Source organism: Mesoplodon mirus (assembly GCF_964341445.2).
Source record: "Mesoplodon mirus genome assembly, chromosome: 12".
Lineage (NCBI taxonomy): Eukaryota > Metazoa > Chordata > Mammalia > Artiodactyla > Ziphiidae > Mesoplodon > Mesoplodon mirus.
In genome coordinates this window covers 32,145,694-32,163,241 of record NC_138988.1, presented here as the reverse complement: position 1 = coordinate 32,163,241, position 17,548 = coordinate 32,145,694, and the positions used below count along the sequence as shown (strand labels likewise).

At 38.8% G+C, this 17,548-nt stretch overlaps 1 protein-coding gene across 2 annotated transcripts in view; it reads right to left on the bottom strand.

The window, feature by feature from the left end:
- Window positions 1-16,859: 16,859 nt before the first annotated feature.
- Window positions 16,860-17,548, bottom strand: part of HESX1 (HESX homeobox 1) — a 22,665-nt gene continuing 21,976 nt past the window's right edge. For both annotated transcript variants that reach the window (XM_082637680.1, XM_082637679.1), the window contains exons 3-4: window positions 17,285-17,386; window positions 16,860-17,188 (exon numbers count right to left, since the gene is read on the bottom strand). In XM_082637680.1, coding sequence (XP_082493806.1) covers window positions 17,078-17,188; window positions 17,285-17,386 — 213 coding nt within the window. In that variant the 3' untranslated portion in view covers window positions 16,860-17,077. The remainder of the gene's footprint in view (window positions 17,189-17,284; window positions 17,387-17,548) is intronic.

Below are 17,548 nucleotides of genomic sequence, written 5' to 3'. Positions count from 1 at the left end.
CCACTGTTCTCTGTTTTTTTTGTGTGTAGCTTGAGTTAAGACCATGCAAAATAAACAATGGAATTTTGCCCAGGCATCACATTCCCTTCTGGGAGGAAATTACTACACTGGTGTTTCAGCTCCTCTGTTTTGGAGTATATTTTCTGGTATTTTAATTTTTAAATCCCCTAGCCCTTCTCCTGCCTTTTAGGAAAATTACTTGTGTTTTCTAACTTTATAGACTCAAATCTGTACCTTTTGAAAGTCTCTCTTTGACTTAGGAAGTTTGTACAAATAGCAAAGAAATCTGGCCCGGTGAGATTCAACTTCCCCCATCGAATGCACATCATCTGTGCACCTGTAATTGTGATTTTTTTTATACAGAGAGAAAAGCACATTATGAAGCAGCATGCATGGTGTGATTCTACTTGTCCAAAGTGCATGTTATTCACGTGGAGAATGTCTGGAAGGAGAGGAGTATCACGGGGTGGTGGGATTACTGGCGATTAATTTCTTCTTTTTACTTTCCTGTATTGTTTACATTTTAAACATTGAGAATATATTACTTTCATAATAAAAAGGACATTTTCATTTTGAGACAACAAAAATGGGGGGTAAGCAATAAAATAACTGGAATAGAAGAAAATGCAAGCAGGAACAATAGGATGCAACAGAACTGAGGTTAGCACTCAAAATCCTCGCAGCCTCAATTGCTGTCTTGTTCCATATCCATCCCCTGCCAGACCATCATCCCTTCTGGCCTGCACCCCTCCTCCAGAAGCTTCCTGTCTGGTCCTCCTGTCTATCTGCCTTTTAATAATCCATTCTCTATAGAACAGCCAGAGTCATTTTCTTAAAGTGAAAATCTGATCTGTAGTTCCCCCCAACTTAAACCCTGCAGAGGCCTCCAGTTGCACTAGATAAAAACCCAATCTCATCCTAACCTCAAGGCCCTGCCTGTTCTGGCCTTTGTCCCTTTTCCTTTGGCTCACTTTGCTGATAGTTCCTAGGGCACTCTTTCCTGCCTCAGGGCCTTTGCACTTGCTTGTCCCTAGCTGAGATAACTCTTCCCTAAGCTCCTCACATGGTCGACCCTGCTCCTCAGAGTCTCCAGGAGTGGGGGCCAGGAATCTGCATTTTAAATATGTATTTTACATGATTCTCATGCACACTCATGTTTGAGAACCCCCATTCTAAAGCACTGGCTTTTGATGAGCATTCAAGGGGCAGGGAGTGCAAGAACAAACGTCTGACAGATACCTTGAGTACAGCAATGCTCTCTCAGCCCCTTGCGAGGCCACGTGGATCCTCTGGACCAAGATATTCCTCAAGAGAGACCTAGGTGTGTTGGCTCGCAGAAGGATGGGACTTTAGTACCCCAAAGTACCTCCACCCAAAGCTATTATGGCCAGAATTTTAGCTAGGAAAATTCTGCAGTGGTGACTATTATTTATTCATCTATTAGTAAATTAAACATGAAGTATCTACAACAAATTCATTTAAGGTGGGTTTGGAGACTGAGCCAGGAAGAGTTCTGAACCAAGTACATTCAGACACCTGCCTCAGACGTTTACTACCTGAGAACTAGCTCACTCTGGAGCCCCCAGGGAGGACAAAGCCTTGGAAGGTACTGGAAAAATGATACAAATGCGCTCTGAGCTTACACTTAGGGCAAGCTCCTGTGCCAGGCATGGTATGTAGTGGTGTCAGGGGGACACCACAAGAAGATGTACCCAGGTCTTCCCAGCCCAGCCCTCCCACGAGGGCTTGCGGCCCCTTGGAGGAGCTTACCTTGGTGCAAAGTGGTTTAGGGTAGTTTTATTTTTTATTGTTTTCAAGGAATTCACCTAGTCCTACCTGGTGGGCACAAAGAGAAGTCAGAACTTTACAAGCAGGGTGTGGCAGGAAAAGCAATGGAGTCATTACTTTTTTGTTGGCCTCTCCTCTCTGTGCTCCCTTTTGGGAAGCCCCTTCCTCACTCCCTGTGGTTCTAGGGGGCTGCTAGTCAAGGTGGTCCTGTCTCCCCCTGGACCTCCTTGCCAGACTCTGAGGGGCAGGCTCTCTTCCACTGGGCTTGCTAACCTGGCCCAAGATGAGCCTTGTGCTGTCCAGTTCCATCAGGCCCACCCAGCAGAGAATGCCTGGGCAGTGAAGAGAAAGAGAGAGTCCTAATGACATCATACAAGCCTCTAGATCCAGACAGACCTGAAGCTGGATCCACTCCTAGTCTTCCCACCATAGGTGCTAATCAATCCCCTTATTGTTTCAATGAGTTTGAGCTCAGTCTCTTCTCTTGCAACAGAAAGAGGACTGACTCACGCACAGGCCTTTGTTTCTTTCGTTATTGTTCCAAGTCTCCGAATAAAAGATGTGCTCTTGGCAGAAAATTGTCTTTATTATGTAATAGTGAAGGCCAGTCTCGGAATGTAGATGGGCCATGTTACAATCCTACAGGGTGGGCGCTTCTATGAACACCAGGCCAGGCACAACCCTCCCATTCATAGCTCTCGGAAGCTGTTCTGTGGAGGAGTGTCACAGCTCTTACGCCCAAATGCTCTGCCCTCATACACTGTGAATCTACACTGATGCCTCCGACTCTAACCTAACACCACAGAACTCATTCCAGCCTTCCTCCTTTCCATACTTATAACTCCCTTCCCAACAGTGAGAAGCCCAGCTCCCACTGTCCTCCACATACTTACTTGCTTAAACCTGTGATGCATAGAAAATAGTTTCAGAATTGCTAATCCATACAACTACAAAAAGCAAGTGTACTAACTAGAGTTCAATATTTGTTTATAATTAGTTATCATTAGTCTGAGGGGATATAGTCAGAACACAGTGTGCAAAAGTTACCCCTTCCCCACTTCAGTATGTTTACGTTATTCATCTGAAATAACATTGTTTGTTGTTTCTGCTTACGTTCAAAATTAAGGGACTCTGATCAACAATAAAAAATTGTTGATTTTAATTTTTGAGTATGTGAAACATGAATACAGTTCTAAGAGTCAAACCACACATGATGGTACACTCGGGAAAGTCTAACTCCTGCCCCCCGTCCCTTCCACCCTGTTCTTATGCTCCCATCCCCTCCAGCCATCCCTACTCTGAAGGTAACCAATCCCATTTCCTGGTTTATCCTTCCTGAGTTTCTCTTTTCAAAAATAAGTAGATACATCTGTGGGTTTTTATTTCTTCTTTTTTTCACACTATAGACACTCTTTAGCAGTTTTCTTTGTTCACTTAGTAATATGTATCCTGGACATCACTTCTTAACAGTTCATAGAGATAGTTGATCTTTTTTTTTTTTTTTTTGCGGTGTGTGGACCTCTCACTGTTGTGGCCTCTCCCGTGGCGGAGCACAGGCTCCGGAGGTGCAGGCTCAGCGGCCATGGCTCACGGGCCCAGCCGCTCCGCGGCATGTGGGATCTTCCCAGACCGGGGCATGAACCCGTGTCCCCTACATCAGCAGGCGGACTCTCAACCACTGCGCCACCAGGGAAGCCCTAGTTGATCTTTTTTACAGCTGCATAATATTCCACTGTGTACATGTATTATGGTTTACTCAACCACTCTCCTATGTGTGGGCATTTAGGTTGCTTCCAATATTTTGCAATTACAAATAGTGCTTCAGTGAATAATCTTATGCATAAGGATTTTTGTGTTGTTGGAAATGTTTCTTGAGAGTAAATCCCTAGAAGTTGCATTGCCGAGTCAAATGTTAAACATATATGTAATTTGCTTAGATGTTGTTCAATTTCCCTTTCTATGAGTTCTAGTAATTTGCATACCTTCCAGCAAAATATGAATGTGTCTATTTCCCATAGCCTTGCCAACAGAATGCTGTGTCAAACTTTAATTTTTTTGCTAATCTGACAAGGAAGAAATGTTATCTCAGTGCAGTTTTAAAAAAATTTTGTTTAGTAAAAAAAACTTTGGTGTATAATTCCATGAGCTTTAACATATGTATAGACTGTTTAACCACAGTCAAGAGATAGAACATTTCCATGACTGCCCCAAATTCCCTCATGCTGCCCCTTTTTAGTCAAATGCTCTCCCCACCCACAAATTCTAGCCATCACTACTCTGTTCTCCATCCCTATAGTTGTGACTTGTCCTCATATGATAAATATGTCTTGTCATAAATAGAGTCACAGAGCACATAACCTTTTGAGACCTACTTTCACTCTGCATGTCTTTGAGATTCATCCATGTCATTCTGTGCACCAATAGTTTGTTTCTTTTTACTGCCCAGTAGCATCCTATTGTATGGATGCACCACAGTTTACTTATCTATTTACTCATTGAAAGATCTGGATTGTTTTTGCTGATTTTGAATAAAACTTCTATAAATATCCATGTACAGTATTTTAGGTAAATACTTAGAAGTGGGATAGCCGAGTCATATGGTATATATATATGTTTAACTTTACAAAAAACTGAAACCATAAAACTCCTAGAAGAAACATAGGTGTTAAGCTCCTTGACACTGGTCTTGATGATGATTTTTTGGATTTGACACCAAAAGCAAAAGCAACAAAAGCAAACATAAACGAGAGAATACAAGTAAAAAGCTTCTGCACAGCAAAGGAAACGCTCAACAAAATGAAAAGGCCACCTACTGAATGGGAGAAAATATTTGTAAATCATATATCTGATAAGGGGTTAATATTCAAAATATATAAAGAACTCATACAACTCAATAGCAAAAAAACAAACAATGTGATTAAAAAATGGGCAGAGGAACTGAATAGACATTTTTCCAAAGAAGACATACAGATAGCCGCAGGTACATGAAAAGGTGCTCAACATCACTAACCATCAGGGAAATGTAAATTAAAACCACTGTGACGTACCACCTCACACCTGTGAGAATGACTATTATCAAAAAGACAAGCAATGACAAGTGCTGGTGAAGATGTGGAGAAAAGGAAACCCTGGTGCACTGCTGGTGGGAACGTAAATTTGTACAGTCACTACGGAAAACAATACGGAGATTCCTCAAAAAAATTAAAATGTTTTCTTCTAGTACTTGTGTGGTCTCATATTTAATATTTCAATCTCAAACCCATTTGTGTATGGTATGAGACATAAATTTCATTTAATTTCTTTCCAAATGGCTATCCAGTTTTCCCAGTACCATTTATTTAAAAGTTCATCTTTGCCCCCATGATTTTATTTATTAAATTTCTATATGCATTTGGGTCTATATGTGAATTTTCTATCCTATCCCATAAATTTGTCTATTCATGTGCCAGTAGAATATTTTAAAAATTACAGTTTTAATAGAATGTCTTTAGGTCCAGTTGGGCTGTTGTAGATTTCTCTTTTGGTGGTTCCCTTACTATTGTTCATTTTTATTTTTCTATAGGAACTTTAACATTAACTTTCTAGCTCCATAAAGAACCTTGTTGGTATTTCTGGTAATAAAGATAGGCATATTCTTGCCTCATTCCTGATCTTCGTGGAAATGTCCTTAGTGTTTCCCAGTGAAATAAAATACATTATGTTAAGAAAGTACCCATCAATTTCTACTTTCCTAAGTGTTTTTTTTTTTTTAAACAAGAATAGATGTAAAATTTTGATAAAGACTTTTTTGGGGATCAATGGATATAAAAATTATATGATTTTTCTCCTAAGGTCTATTAATATGGTATATTGTATTATTCAATTTCCAAATGTTGAACCAATCTTGCATTCTTGGAATAAATCCTACTTGGTCATGGTGGTTTTTTTTTTTTTTTGCGGTACGCGGGCCTCTCACTGCTGTGGCCTCTCCCGTTGCGGAGCACAGGCCCCGGACACGCAGGCTCAGAGGCCATGGCTCACGGGCCCAGACACTTCGCGGCATGTGGGATCCTCCCGGACTGGGGCACGAACCCGTGTCCCCTGCATCGACAGGTGGACTCTCAACCACTGTGCCACCGGGGAAGCCCTGTATTATTTTTTAACATGGTGTTGGATACTGTTTGCTAATATTTTATTTAGTATTTTTGCATCAATACTCACAATTGATAATAGTTTTGTGATTTTCTTTTCTTTTTTTTTTTGATTATCTTTTAAAAATCAACTTCATTTGATTTAGGTATCAATGTTGTATTCGCTGCATAAAAATAACTTGGAAATTTTCTTTCATTTGCTATATTTTACAATAATCTATGTAGCATTGGGACTACCAGGTTTTCTTTGCGGTACGTGGGCCTCTCACCGTTGTGGTCTCTTCCGTTGCGGAGCACAGGCTCCGGACGTGCAGGCTCAGCGGCCATGGCTCACGGACCCAGCCGCTCCGCGGCACGTAGGAACCTCCCAGACCGAGGCACGAACCCGTGTCCCCTGCATCAGCAGGCGGACTCTCAACCACTGCGCCACCAGGGAAGCCCAGGGACTACCACGTTTTGAAGGTTCAATAGAATTCCCCTGTGAAGCCATATGGAGTTGGTGTTTTTCTTAGTGAAATGATGTTCTGTTTCTTCTACAGAAATTGGTGCATTTAAGATTTCTGTCTCTAAAGGAATCAAATTTGGTAAACTCTGGGTTTTTTTTAAAAGGAAATTCACCATTTTGTCCATGTTTTTAAATGTAATTGCTCAAAGGTCTACCAAATAAACTCTTATGATTTTAAAATTTTCTTCTGTTGGGGCTTCCTTGGTGGCCCAGTGCCTAAGAATCCGCCTGCCAATGCAGGGCACACAGGTCCGAGCCCTGGTCCAGGAAGATCCAACATGCCGCATAGCAACTAAGCCCAGGCGCCACAACTACTGAGCCTGCACTCTAGAGCCCTGAGCCACCACTACTGAGCCCGCGTGCCACAACTACTGAAGCCCACGTGCCTACAGCCTGTGCTCCGCCACTAGAGAAGCCACCACAATGAAAAGCCCGCATACGGCAACAAAGAGTAAGCCCCGCTCACCGCAACTAGAGAAAGCCTGCACGCAGCAACGAAGACCCAAAGCAGCCAGAAATAAATTAAATAAATAAATTTATATAAAAAATTTTTTTCTTCTGTTTAAATTACTATTTCCACGTATCATTTCTTATTTTGGATATTTGCGTTTTCTCCCTTTTTTCTTGATTAAGCTAGCGAGTGGCTTATCTATTTTGTTAACTTTTCCCACCCCAAAAGTCAGGACATTGACTTATTTAGATACGTTATTTTCCTCTTCTCTACTCATTAGTTTCTGCTTTTATCTTACCTTTATTATTTCCGTCCTTGACTTCATTGTTGTTGTTGTTTATCCTGAAATTCTTTTCTGACTCGAGATTGAAAAATAATTTACTAGCATTCTTTCATTTTTATTGATATATGTGGTTAGTGATATGAATTTTCCTATCATCACTGCATTATATATTTTTTCCATTGATTCTTTTTTTTTTAAATTAATTAATTAATTTATTTATTTTTGGCTGCATTGGGTCTTTGCTGCCGCACATGGGCTTTCTCTAGTTGCGGCGAGCAGGGGCTACTCTTCGTTGCAGTGCGCAGGCTTCTCATTGTGGTGGCTTCTCTTGTTGTGGAGCACAGGCTCTAGGCGTGTGGGCTTCAGTAGTTGTGGCACACGGGCTCAGTAGTTGTGGCTCACAGGCTGTAGAGCGCAGGCTCAGTAGCTGTGGTGCAGGGGCTTAGTTGCTCCGTGGCATGTGGGATCTTCCTGGACCAGGGCTCGAAACCTGTGTCTCCTGCATTGCCAGGCGGAATCTCAACCACTGTGCCACCAGGGAAGCCCTCCATTGATTCTTATATATAGGTTCATTATCATAGATTAACATAGATATTCTTGTTTTTCTTTTGTCTTGTAGAATCCTAAGTTTCTCCCTCCTGTTCCTTTTCCCCATACAATCTCCTCTCCCTTCATTTTTACCCTTTTCTCCCCCAAAGCACTGCCTTTCCAAAGGCTGCTCATGCACACTTTTTAGTCCCTTCCCTTTAATCAGTTCTTTAATTTACCAAGACTCTTTTTCCTTTTCTTTTTAAATTTGAGATAATTCACATACCATAAAATTCATTCTTTAAAAGTGTACAATTCAGTGGTTTTTAAAAGTATATTCACAAGGTTATGCAGTCATTAGCACATCTAATTTGAAAACATTTTCATCACTCCTCAAAAAACCCCATACCCATTAGCAGTCATTCCCCATCCCTGTTTCCAGCCCCTAGCAACTACTAACCTACTTTCTGTCTCCATGGTTTTGCCTATTCTGGACATTTCATATAAATGGAATCATACAATATGTGGCCTTTTGTATTTTGCTTCTTTTACTTAGGATAATGTTTTCAAAGTTGTAGAATGTATCAATACTTCATTCCTTTTTATGGCTGAATAAGAGTCCATTGTATGACTATACCGCATTTTGTTTATCCATTCATCTGTTGATTGTCATTTGGGTGATTTCCACTTTTTAGCTACTATGAATAATGTTGCTATGATTATTCATGTATAACTTTTTGTGTGGACATATGTTTTCAGTTTTCTTGAGTATATACCAAGGAGTAAAATTGATGAGTCATATGGTAACTCCACATTTAACTTTTTGAGGGACAGACAAATGATATCCAAAGTTGCTGCTCCATTTTACATTTCCACCAGCAATGTCTTAGGTTCTCATTTCTCTATATCCTTGCTAATACTTGTTATTATCTAACTTTTAAAAAAATTATACCTATCCTCATGGGTATGAAGTGGTATTTCACTGTGGTTTTGATTTGCATTTTCTAGATTTTCTCTTTCTGGTGTTGCTTTTAACCGAATCCCTTTCAGAGCCCCTACTCCTAATCCTTATCCTACAACACACAGACACATAAAGGAGTAAAAAGTAACCCCCGCGCCTGGCCATCCCCTTAATGCTCTCCCCATATTAACCACTTGTTATACCTTCAACAACTTATTATATATCGTTTCAGATCTTGTCCCTGCATTTAAACACACTCAGATTTATTTTAGTTTACTTTCATTTATTTTACAGAAATGATGTTATAATATACATATTTGGTAACTTGCTTCTTTTTTTTGACATTCTATTTTTTTAAAGTCTATTAGCACGGTTTTTGTAAGTGGAATACTGGCATCTTCTATATGAATAAGTACATCTGGATTCCTTCTACAAATTTCTTATGGCTATTTTATGGGAAAAGGACTTTAACCTAGTGATTTTGTTAAATCTAAATTGTAAGGTTTAATATTTATACACACAAGGATGTACCTATTCTCTAGCCAAAATACCATTTATATTTGGAGAATGTATTATTTCTAAGGGATTCTTGGAACTTAAGAGATGTTGATTACCTTAGCTATCAAACACTCATATTTCATACTGCCACCCCCCCAAAAAAAAGAAAGGAAGAAAATAAAATTTCAGTGTATTTTTCTAGGTATTGCCACCTGACTGTGACTATGTCTGCTGGAAGGCTTAGTGTGGGGAGGCAACTCTGGAGTTGGACAGAACTTGCCCTGCCTGAATCCCGTCTAAGCCACTTGCTAGCCGTGTGGCCCTGAAAGTTATTTAGTCTTTCAGTATCCCTCAGTTTGCTCATCTGTAAAATGGGGATAACAAATCACAATAAAAATATCTGGGTTAGGTTTCCTTATTTTTGAAGTGGGTTCATTATATCTACCTTGCAGAGCTGTTATGAAAATTAAATGAGATAATTCATGTGAAATACCATATTGCTTAGTTCATAGCAGGCACCTAATAAATGGTGGTATTAATTATTGTTTATATTATTAGTATCATCATCTTTCACCTTTATGACTTTGGTGAGGAGGCTTGTTCTATTCATTCTATTCATTATGCAAACATATATTATGGACTAAAAAAAAAGTAACAGAGATCTAAAAACCATAGAAATAACTTAATAAATGAGAAGAACACTAGGTGATCACAGGGATGGGAAGGTGTCAGATAAAGCAGTGGAAAAAATCATAAAGGAAAAGACTGATATTTGTCTAAAAAAATTAAATTTCTATCTGCAAAAAGGGCAAGTGTTAAGAAGTTATGAGTTAAAATATGGTAATCAAATGTTTACTATATAACTAGCTGCTACAAATCAACAAGAAAAGCTATCAGACTCTGTACTAGTACAGTAATGCTGTTTTTATAAGCCCTCAAACTCGGTGGTTGAAAACTCTCTCACAGGTCTGGGACTGGGGAGAATGTAGGCAGGTTGGCTGGGCTTGGTTGCAGACTGCAGGTTGGGTTCAGGTCTGTTTCACGACTCTCAATTTGGAGCCCAGCCTAAAGGGGTAGCTGCTACTTTGGGTATGTTCCTCTCTTAGCAATAGCAGGAGGCAAGTAGGCGAGGGGAAAGATATACTGTCTCTTGAAGCCTCATCCTAGAATTGGGACAGTATCACTTCTCTCTACATTCCAATGGCTAAAGAAAATCACATGACCAAACCCAACATCAGTGGGATGGGAAAATATATTGTGCTCTCAATAATGAGTGGTACTGGAAGGCCATATGGCAAAGAATATGGATGAACAATTTTAAAATAAGGAGGGCATGAAGAATTGTGAACAATGACTCAACATACCACAGACTGCTAGGAAAGATATAGGTGAAGTAGGATTGACCAAGTGAGAAAATACAAGATATCAGTTTACATACAAAAAGTTAAACCTCAAAAAATCAAGTTAAAATCATGAGAAACCAATTTTAATCTATGAAATTAGCAAAAGTTAAAAAAAGTTATTCTACTCAATGTTAGGATGAGGTGAAACAAGCAATAATTAAAAGATTTTCATTTTTGCAGTAATAGTGCAAAGAAGCAATGTCATCTTTAAAGGTACTTAAAAGCTTTGTTATTAATTTTCTGAATACAGTTTGAATTTTTGAGATAACTCATCAAAAAAGTAAAATTTTCCCTAAATTTGAATTTCCATGCTTATTATATCTAACACACACACGCACACACACACACACACAACCATTTTGGATCTCCTTTAATTTTGCAGGAATCTTTTGCCTTGTTAAAATACTTCTAACATTTTTCTCTATTGTTCATCTCCTAGTAAGAATGATTTTCAAATGTTTTAAAGCTTTGGTACCCTCTTGGAAAGCTAGAGCACAGTGGGAAAACCACGCAGCAATTAAAGAATTGTAGAGCATGAGAAAACTTTGTCAGCAGAGTTACTGTTATTACTCGTAGGATGATAATTACTTGCAAAATTATTTGCAGGGATTACTTTGTAAATTGCTAAGAAAAAAATTTTCTCATGATAACATCGGAAGTAAAAGTGGGTAAGTAAAGTCCGCTGCCTGAGTGTGTAAGTTGTGGGCTAAATATGATCCAGTTCTCGCATATTTAGTAATCTTCAAACGTCCCAAAACTTGCAGCACTTTTAATTCACTCTTCTCTCCTTTTCCCACATACTTAGTTTTCAAAACCTGCCAAAGTTCCCTTCTCTCTATAATCCCCCCTTTTCTTTCCATCTACACCACCCCACCCTCATCCAGGCCCTCAACAACTTCAAAAGCACACACTGCAACTGCAGATAGGTTGATCCGTTCAATCCAGCCTTTTTCTTCTCCCTGCGTCCTGCTTCTATCTTCCTAAGCCATGCCGCAACACTAGTTCAATAGTCAAATGTGGCTCACTATTTACCACCATATCAAATTTTACTTCCTTGGCCTTTTTCTGTATCTACCTCCAATAGGTAGGACTAGCTACAGAATTTTAGGGGCTCAGTGTAAAACGCAAATGTGGCACCTCTTGGTCAAAAACTTAAGAATTTCAAAATGGCAACAGCAGAGCATTAAACCAAATGCAGGGCCCTTCTGAGCACAGGGCCCTGTGTAACTGCGTGGGTTCCACGGCCATGAAGTTGGACCTGCCAATAGGCACCTGCCACCCTAAGGAGGCCACTGTTCATGCTGTCCAGGTTTTGAGTCTTCTCACATGTTGTTCCCTCACGCTTCCACCAACACTCAGCTCCTTCCCACATTAAGCCTTAGCCTTTTCCCAGATGCATCCAAGTAGGGGCAACAAGTTGAGGATTGATCTTTATACATCTCTCTGATCCTTCCCCTCCTATAGTTTACAGTAGTCCTAACCATCTACACACGTTAATTTAGTCCCTAATTATATACTTCTCTGTGCTTTTTCTGTGTCATTCATTCATTCACTCATTCACCATCTATCGTGGGCCAACTACTTGCCTTGACTGTGCTAGGCACTGGGTATGCTAAGTCCTAAAAGAGCGGAGACCTTGTTTGACTTGTTCACTACTCCTTCCCTAGAGCCTCACACAGTGACTGGCTCACAGCAGACACTGAATAAATATTTGTTAAATAACTGTTGAATAGGTTTTCTCTCCACCATATGGTGAGTTCCTGGAGACCAAGAACTGTTTTCATTTGCTCTGTGACTATTGATTTAGAACCTAATATGTGCCATATATTGTTCCAGACATGAAAACACTGTTCTAGACCACTGCCTTTACTTCTATATTCCCTAGCACATTATCTCTAGCACATTATTATAACAAGAGCTAACATTTACTGAGTGTTTTATATGTGCCAGGCATTAGTCTAAGTCTTATCTATTATCTCACTTAATTCCCCCAATGATTCTATGAAATAGGTCCCATTATTATCCCCATTTTATAGATGAGGAAACTGAGGCTTAAAGAGATTGAGTAACTGGCCCAAAGACAAATAGCTGCTGGGGTTTGAACCCAGGTGACCAGACAATAGCCCTATTTTTGACTACAGGGCTAGGCTGCCTCCAATGAGTATGTTTTGATTGACTGACTTGACTGAACTAGAGAGATCAAGGAAGAGCAGTGCTGGTGGCACAACACAAATCCATAAATAACCATCAAAGTGGTTGGGCCTCCTAAAAATGACAAATTGTTATGCAATTTCCTGACCAACTCTAGATATAACAGGTGCATAGTTTTTCAAGCTTACGATGTGGTAAATAGGACATAAACTATGGTATCATTTATTTCACTGAAATCACCCAGCCATAAAATGCTAAATAAAGGAGATAGCCCACTAGGCCACCCATGGAAGCCTGGAGGAAGAGAACAAACTCTAAGTTCCTACATGTTGGTAACTCTTTACTAGACTGAAGGTAAGCAATAAACTTTTTAGGCTGAAAGTCCATTTGCTGGACTCAGTAAAGCCTGTTGACACCAACAAGCTTACCAAGGCATTAGCAGGCAAAAAAGGAAAAGGGTGGAAAACAAGAAAATAGGAGGGAGGAAAATGGAAAAGGTGAGTCTAATGGAATGTAGAGTGTGGGAGCCACCAAGAGCTGCCTTGGCTGCTCTGCTGCTGTGGTTGGTGCCCCAGCAGGAGACAGAACAGTCAAGATGAACATTAAATTTAGCCAAAGGCACATGGAGGGGCTTTTAGTCCTATGGGGCTCAGTGAAATGGAGATAGCAAGTCACTATTTGTAGTACTTTGATTTGGGTTCCACATCAAGTATCAATAAATGGACTAGCATACAGCAAACAGACTAGAAGTAAGCACAAGGCCCAGGTTGATGCTGTGTGTTGGGTTTGGTAATGGGGGATTTATGCCACTCCCATAAATGTGGGACAAGATGCAGGGGGTGAAAGCAGCTATTAACACTGATTAACTCAAAAGTTGACCACCAGCACACACAGCCATTGTTTCCACCAGCACTCGTTAGTGACGGGCTTTGTCTGGCTGGCTTCACAAGAGACAAATGCCATTACAGGAGACCAAATAACCTTATTTAGGCAGTCGACAGATAATAGAGACGCTCCAGGTATTAGCCTGACTGCATTAGTTTGATTTGTTACTACTGTTCACCTTGTCCTAGGCATTAATGGAGACAAAGGCTTGGAATTACTAGCAGCAGAGTTAAGCTGTGGATTAGAGAGAGCCTGCGTGTTTTGAGGGAAAGATAATTTTATCTGGGGTTTTCATTTCCATTTTCATCTTGCTTGATTTTTCCTCAAAGCTGAGGTCCAGTTTTTCCCTTGAATATCATCATATTCTCTCCAATTTACTAGCAATTTTAATTGTTAAAAAGAGTTACTGACCCATTATTTCCTTTAACAAGATCAGCCTTTTATCTTTTACGTTTTTGGAAATGATTTTAGGGGAAATACTCTAGTGATCTTGTATATTATCTTACTTCTTGAATATTCTTACATATTATGAACTCACTTCACAATATTTAATAATATTGTTATTAGTATCTGAAAATATAAAAGGATATGCATATTACATTCGTAGTTACTTCTTTAATATTACAAATTCTATATTTAATTTTTTCTGACTTCTAAATGTTACTTGTTCCTGTTATAGATGCATAATTTCTATTATTAATGATTTCAATTATAAATACATAACTGGTTATAAACACTATTTCATTTATATACAAAATTGGATTTTAGAATCACATAAATCAGTTATATTAAGCTGTCAGTGGAAAATAATGAGATAATGATATTCTGGAGTTACTACGTTTCTTTCCTCACCAGACTTTTTATAGATATGGTAAGTTTGTATAATTAAAAAATAGTTTAGGGACTTCCTGGCAGTCCAGTGATTAAGACTCCACACTTCCACTGCAAGGGGTGCATGTTCGACCCCTGGTGGGGCAACTGAGATTCCGCATGCCGTGCAGTGTGGCCAAAAAAAAAAAAAGTTTAAACGCACTTCTAGTTGTTGATCAATGTTTGTGATGCTGTTTCATTTTTTTCTAAAGTCTATAATTTTATACAGAATCCTCATACTTCTCAGATTTGGGGGTTAGGTTTAATTTTAGATAAATTCTAGATAACCTATGATTTTTACTCTTTGAAAAATCTCAATTTGTGAAAAGTACTAGTTCAAAAATACTTAAATATTAACATTGTGAAATAGTTAGTTATACACAGGACTTGCTAAGCCAAGCAAACATTAAAATGGAGACAGAGCCATACGTCCGAAACTGCAAGATGTTGGAAAGACGCACAGAATGTCAAGTGTGATGACATTTAAAAAAATAACAACAGCAAAAACAAATATATACACGTGTGTATATACATGTATAGATATACACATGCTTTTATACACAGAAAGATCTACAAAAATGTTTAATGATGGTTATCTGTGAAGGATGAGATTTGAGGGAGGTTTTACTCTACTTCTGTACTGCTTGAATTGTTTACAGTATGTAAACATGACCTTTGGGATTAAAATAAATGGCTATTTGAAAAAGCTAACCCATCACATGACCCTTTCCCCTCCAACCCACTTCTGGTGACTTCTAGTCCTCCACCTTAATATGATTTCATAGGAACCTATGAAGAGCAAAGAAAGCTCTTGGTGGATAAATTGTGACTAATATAGTTCATAAATAGTGCTTTGAATTTTATAATACTACTGAAAGCAGCTCTTTTTTTTTTTTTTTTTTTTTTTACTGTACGCGGGCCTCTCACTGTTGTGGCCTCTCCCGTTGCGGAGCACAGGCTCTGGACGCGCAGGCTCAGCGGCCATGGCTCACGGGCCCAGCCGCTCCGCGGCATATGGGATCCTCCCAGACCGGGGCACGAACCCGTATCCCCTGCATCGGCAGGCGGACTCTCAACCACTGCGCCACCAGGGAGGCCCTGAAAGCAGCTCTTTATGTTAGAAAAAGTGGCCCCACAGGGTGACAGCAGAGACTTCTTGGAAAACATTTAATGCTTCTTGTCTTCCAGTTACTTCCCTGCTGCCCTTCTCTTCCTCCTCTCTCTCCATCTCGGAAATAGTGAAACAGGTTAAGCACAGCTTACTGCTGACCAGTTGTTGGGACACAGAGCTCTCTACCCCAGATTGTTCTCAGTAAATGATTTTTAAAAAGCTCTAAAATCTGAGTCATGCTACTTTTCCTCAGCAATAAGATACAAACTCCTCTAGTCTTTCCCATGCAATTAAAAAATGAAAGAAAAGAAAAAAATATATAATGGACATAGATTCAATAATTCAACAAGAATTATTCTACTCTGGTCATTACCGGAAGAGAAAAGAGCGCAGAGGAATAGGAAGGAAAAAAGGCAAGCAAGGGAGAATTCAATCCAAATGGGCAAACTTGAAATACAGCTTCCAGGAAACAAAGTCAGCGTTCTCCAGCTCATATCAAAAAGAACACCCACTTTGGCCTTCCATTAATTAACTGGAAAATAAACACCCAGATCTCCAGTGGCAGGACTCCCTTGTGACGCATCTTATCCTATTCCTGTCTTTAACTGGTAGGTACAGTGGCAAATACAAAGAAAATACAGTTTTGGCCCAGAAGTGCCCTGATTATTTCCAGTGACAATGTCAGAACATATACAAAAGGCAGGAGAGTTATCTTACCTCCTCAGTCAACATATTACTTGTAACAAAATATACAGGTGATTGGAAATCACTAAACTGGAAATGGATACAAGCCAGATGATCATTCTCACTTTGATGAATGCAAGTAAAGCACAACATTAAGTGGACTAGAAAAATATTTTAAAATTTGCATTTATTTGTAGCTCAGTTCTTTTGTGCAATGTAATACTAATGGCATGAATAAGACAACTCATGACTTTACATCTCTACTTTGGCAATAATAACTTTGCTTTAAAAAAAACAACTTGAAACTGGAATGCTATAAGGATTTGTATTGATATATGGTGAGAAATTCTCACTGCTTTATGCCAGAAATCAAGAGGAACAAAAGATTCATGAATAAATCACACTAATATATTTAAGTATAATCATGTTTCAAAATGCAGTTGAAGGAAACATTGAAACAAATCACACCTTTGTGCCATTCTTCAGATTATTTGACTTGAATTATTTTGTAAATGGAATCCAGTTGTGGAGTCAATTAGTCATGAGTTTACTGATTTTAGCAAACTAAGTTATTAGATTAAATTTGCTCACAAAAAATAGCTGGCTTTTTCTGAAAATGTTTATTAAAATATATAGGAAAGGCCTTTATTGTAACTAAAAGTGCCCAAGTATAATAGGTACCATGTTATAATAGTAATTATTTACAATATATTTTCAGAAAAAAAAGACAATACTCAGATTAAACACAGAAAAGAAAACGTCACATTTTTAACACTTGATATTCCCATTGATTCTTTATATTCCGCAATTGGAAGATAATTCCCCATGTTTAGTTTTCTATCTGTTCCAGGAGATCTGTGTTGAAATTTTTTTTGGCCATGAGAAACTGTGATTCTCTATGGGATCTTTTCAGTTTTGCACGCCGATTTTGGAACCAGATCTAAAATTAAGGAAAAAGAAAACAGATCTCAGATATGTTATTTTATTATTCTTAACATTTTAATTACCACAAGTAATAACTAAATTAAAAAATTACCTGGATTCTGTCTTCTTCTAGGTTCAATTTTCGAGCTAAGTCTTCTCTGATATCAATGCCAGGATAGCAGTTTACTCTAAAGACATTTTCCAACACTTCAATCTAAGAATAAGGAAACAGTTATTTAAAGTGTTGATCTTTGGTATGTTATCATAAAATAGACTTTAATTTGTATAGCAATATAACTGCATTTAAATCTTGGGCAATTAATCTGTATGCCTTTTAAAAAAAATTACTATCCAGAAACTGTTAAAGAGAGAGAGA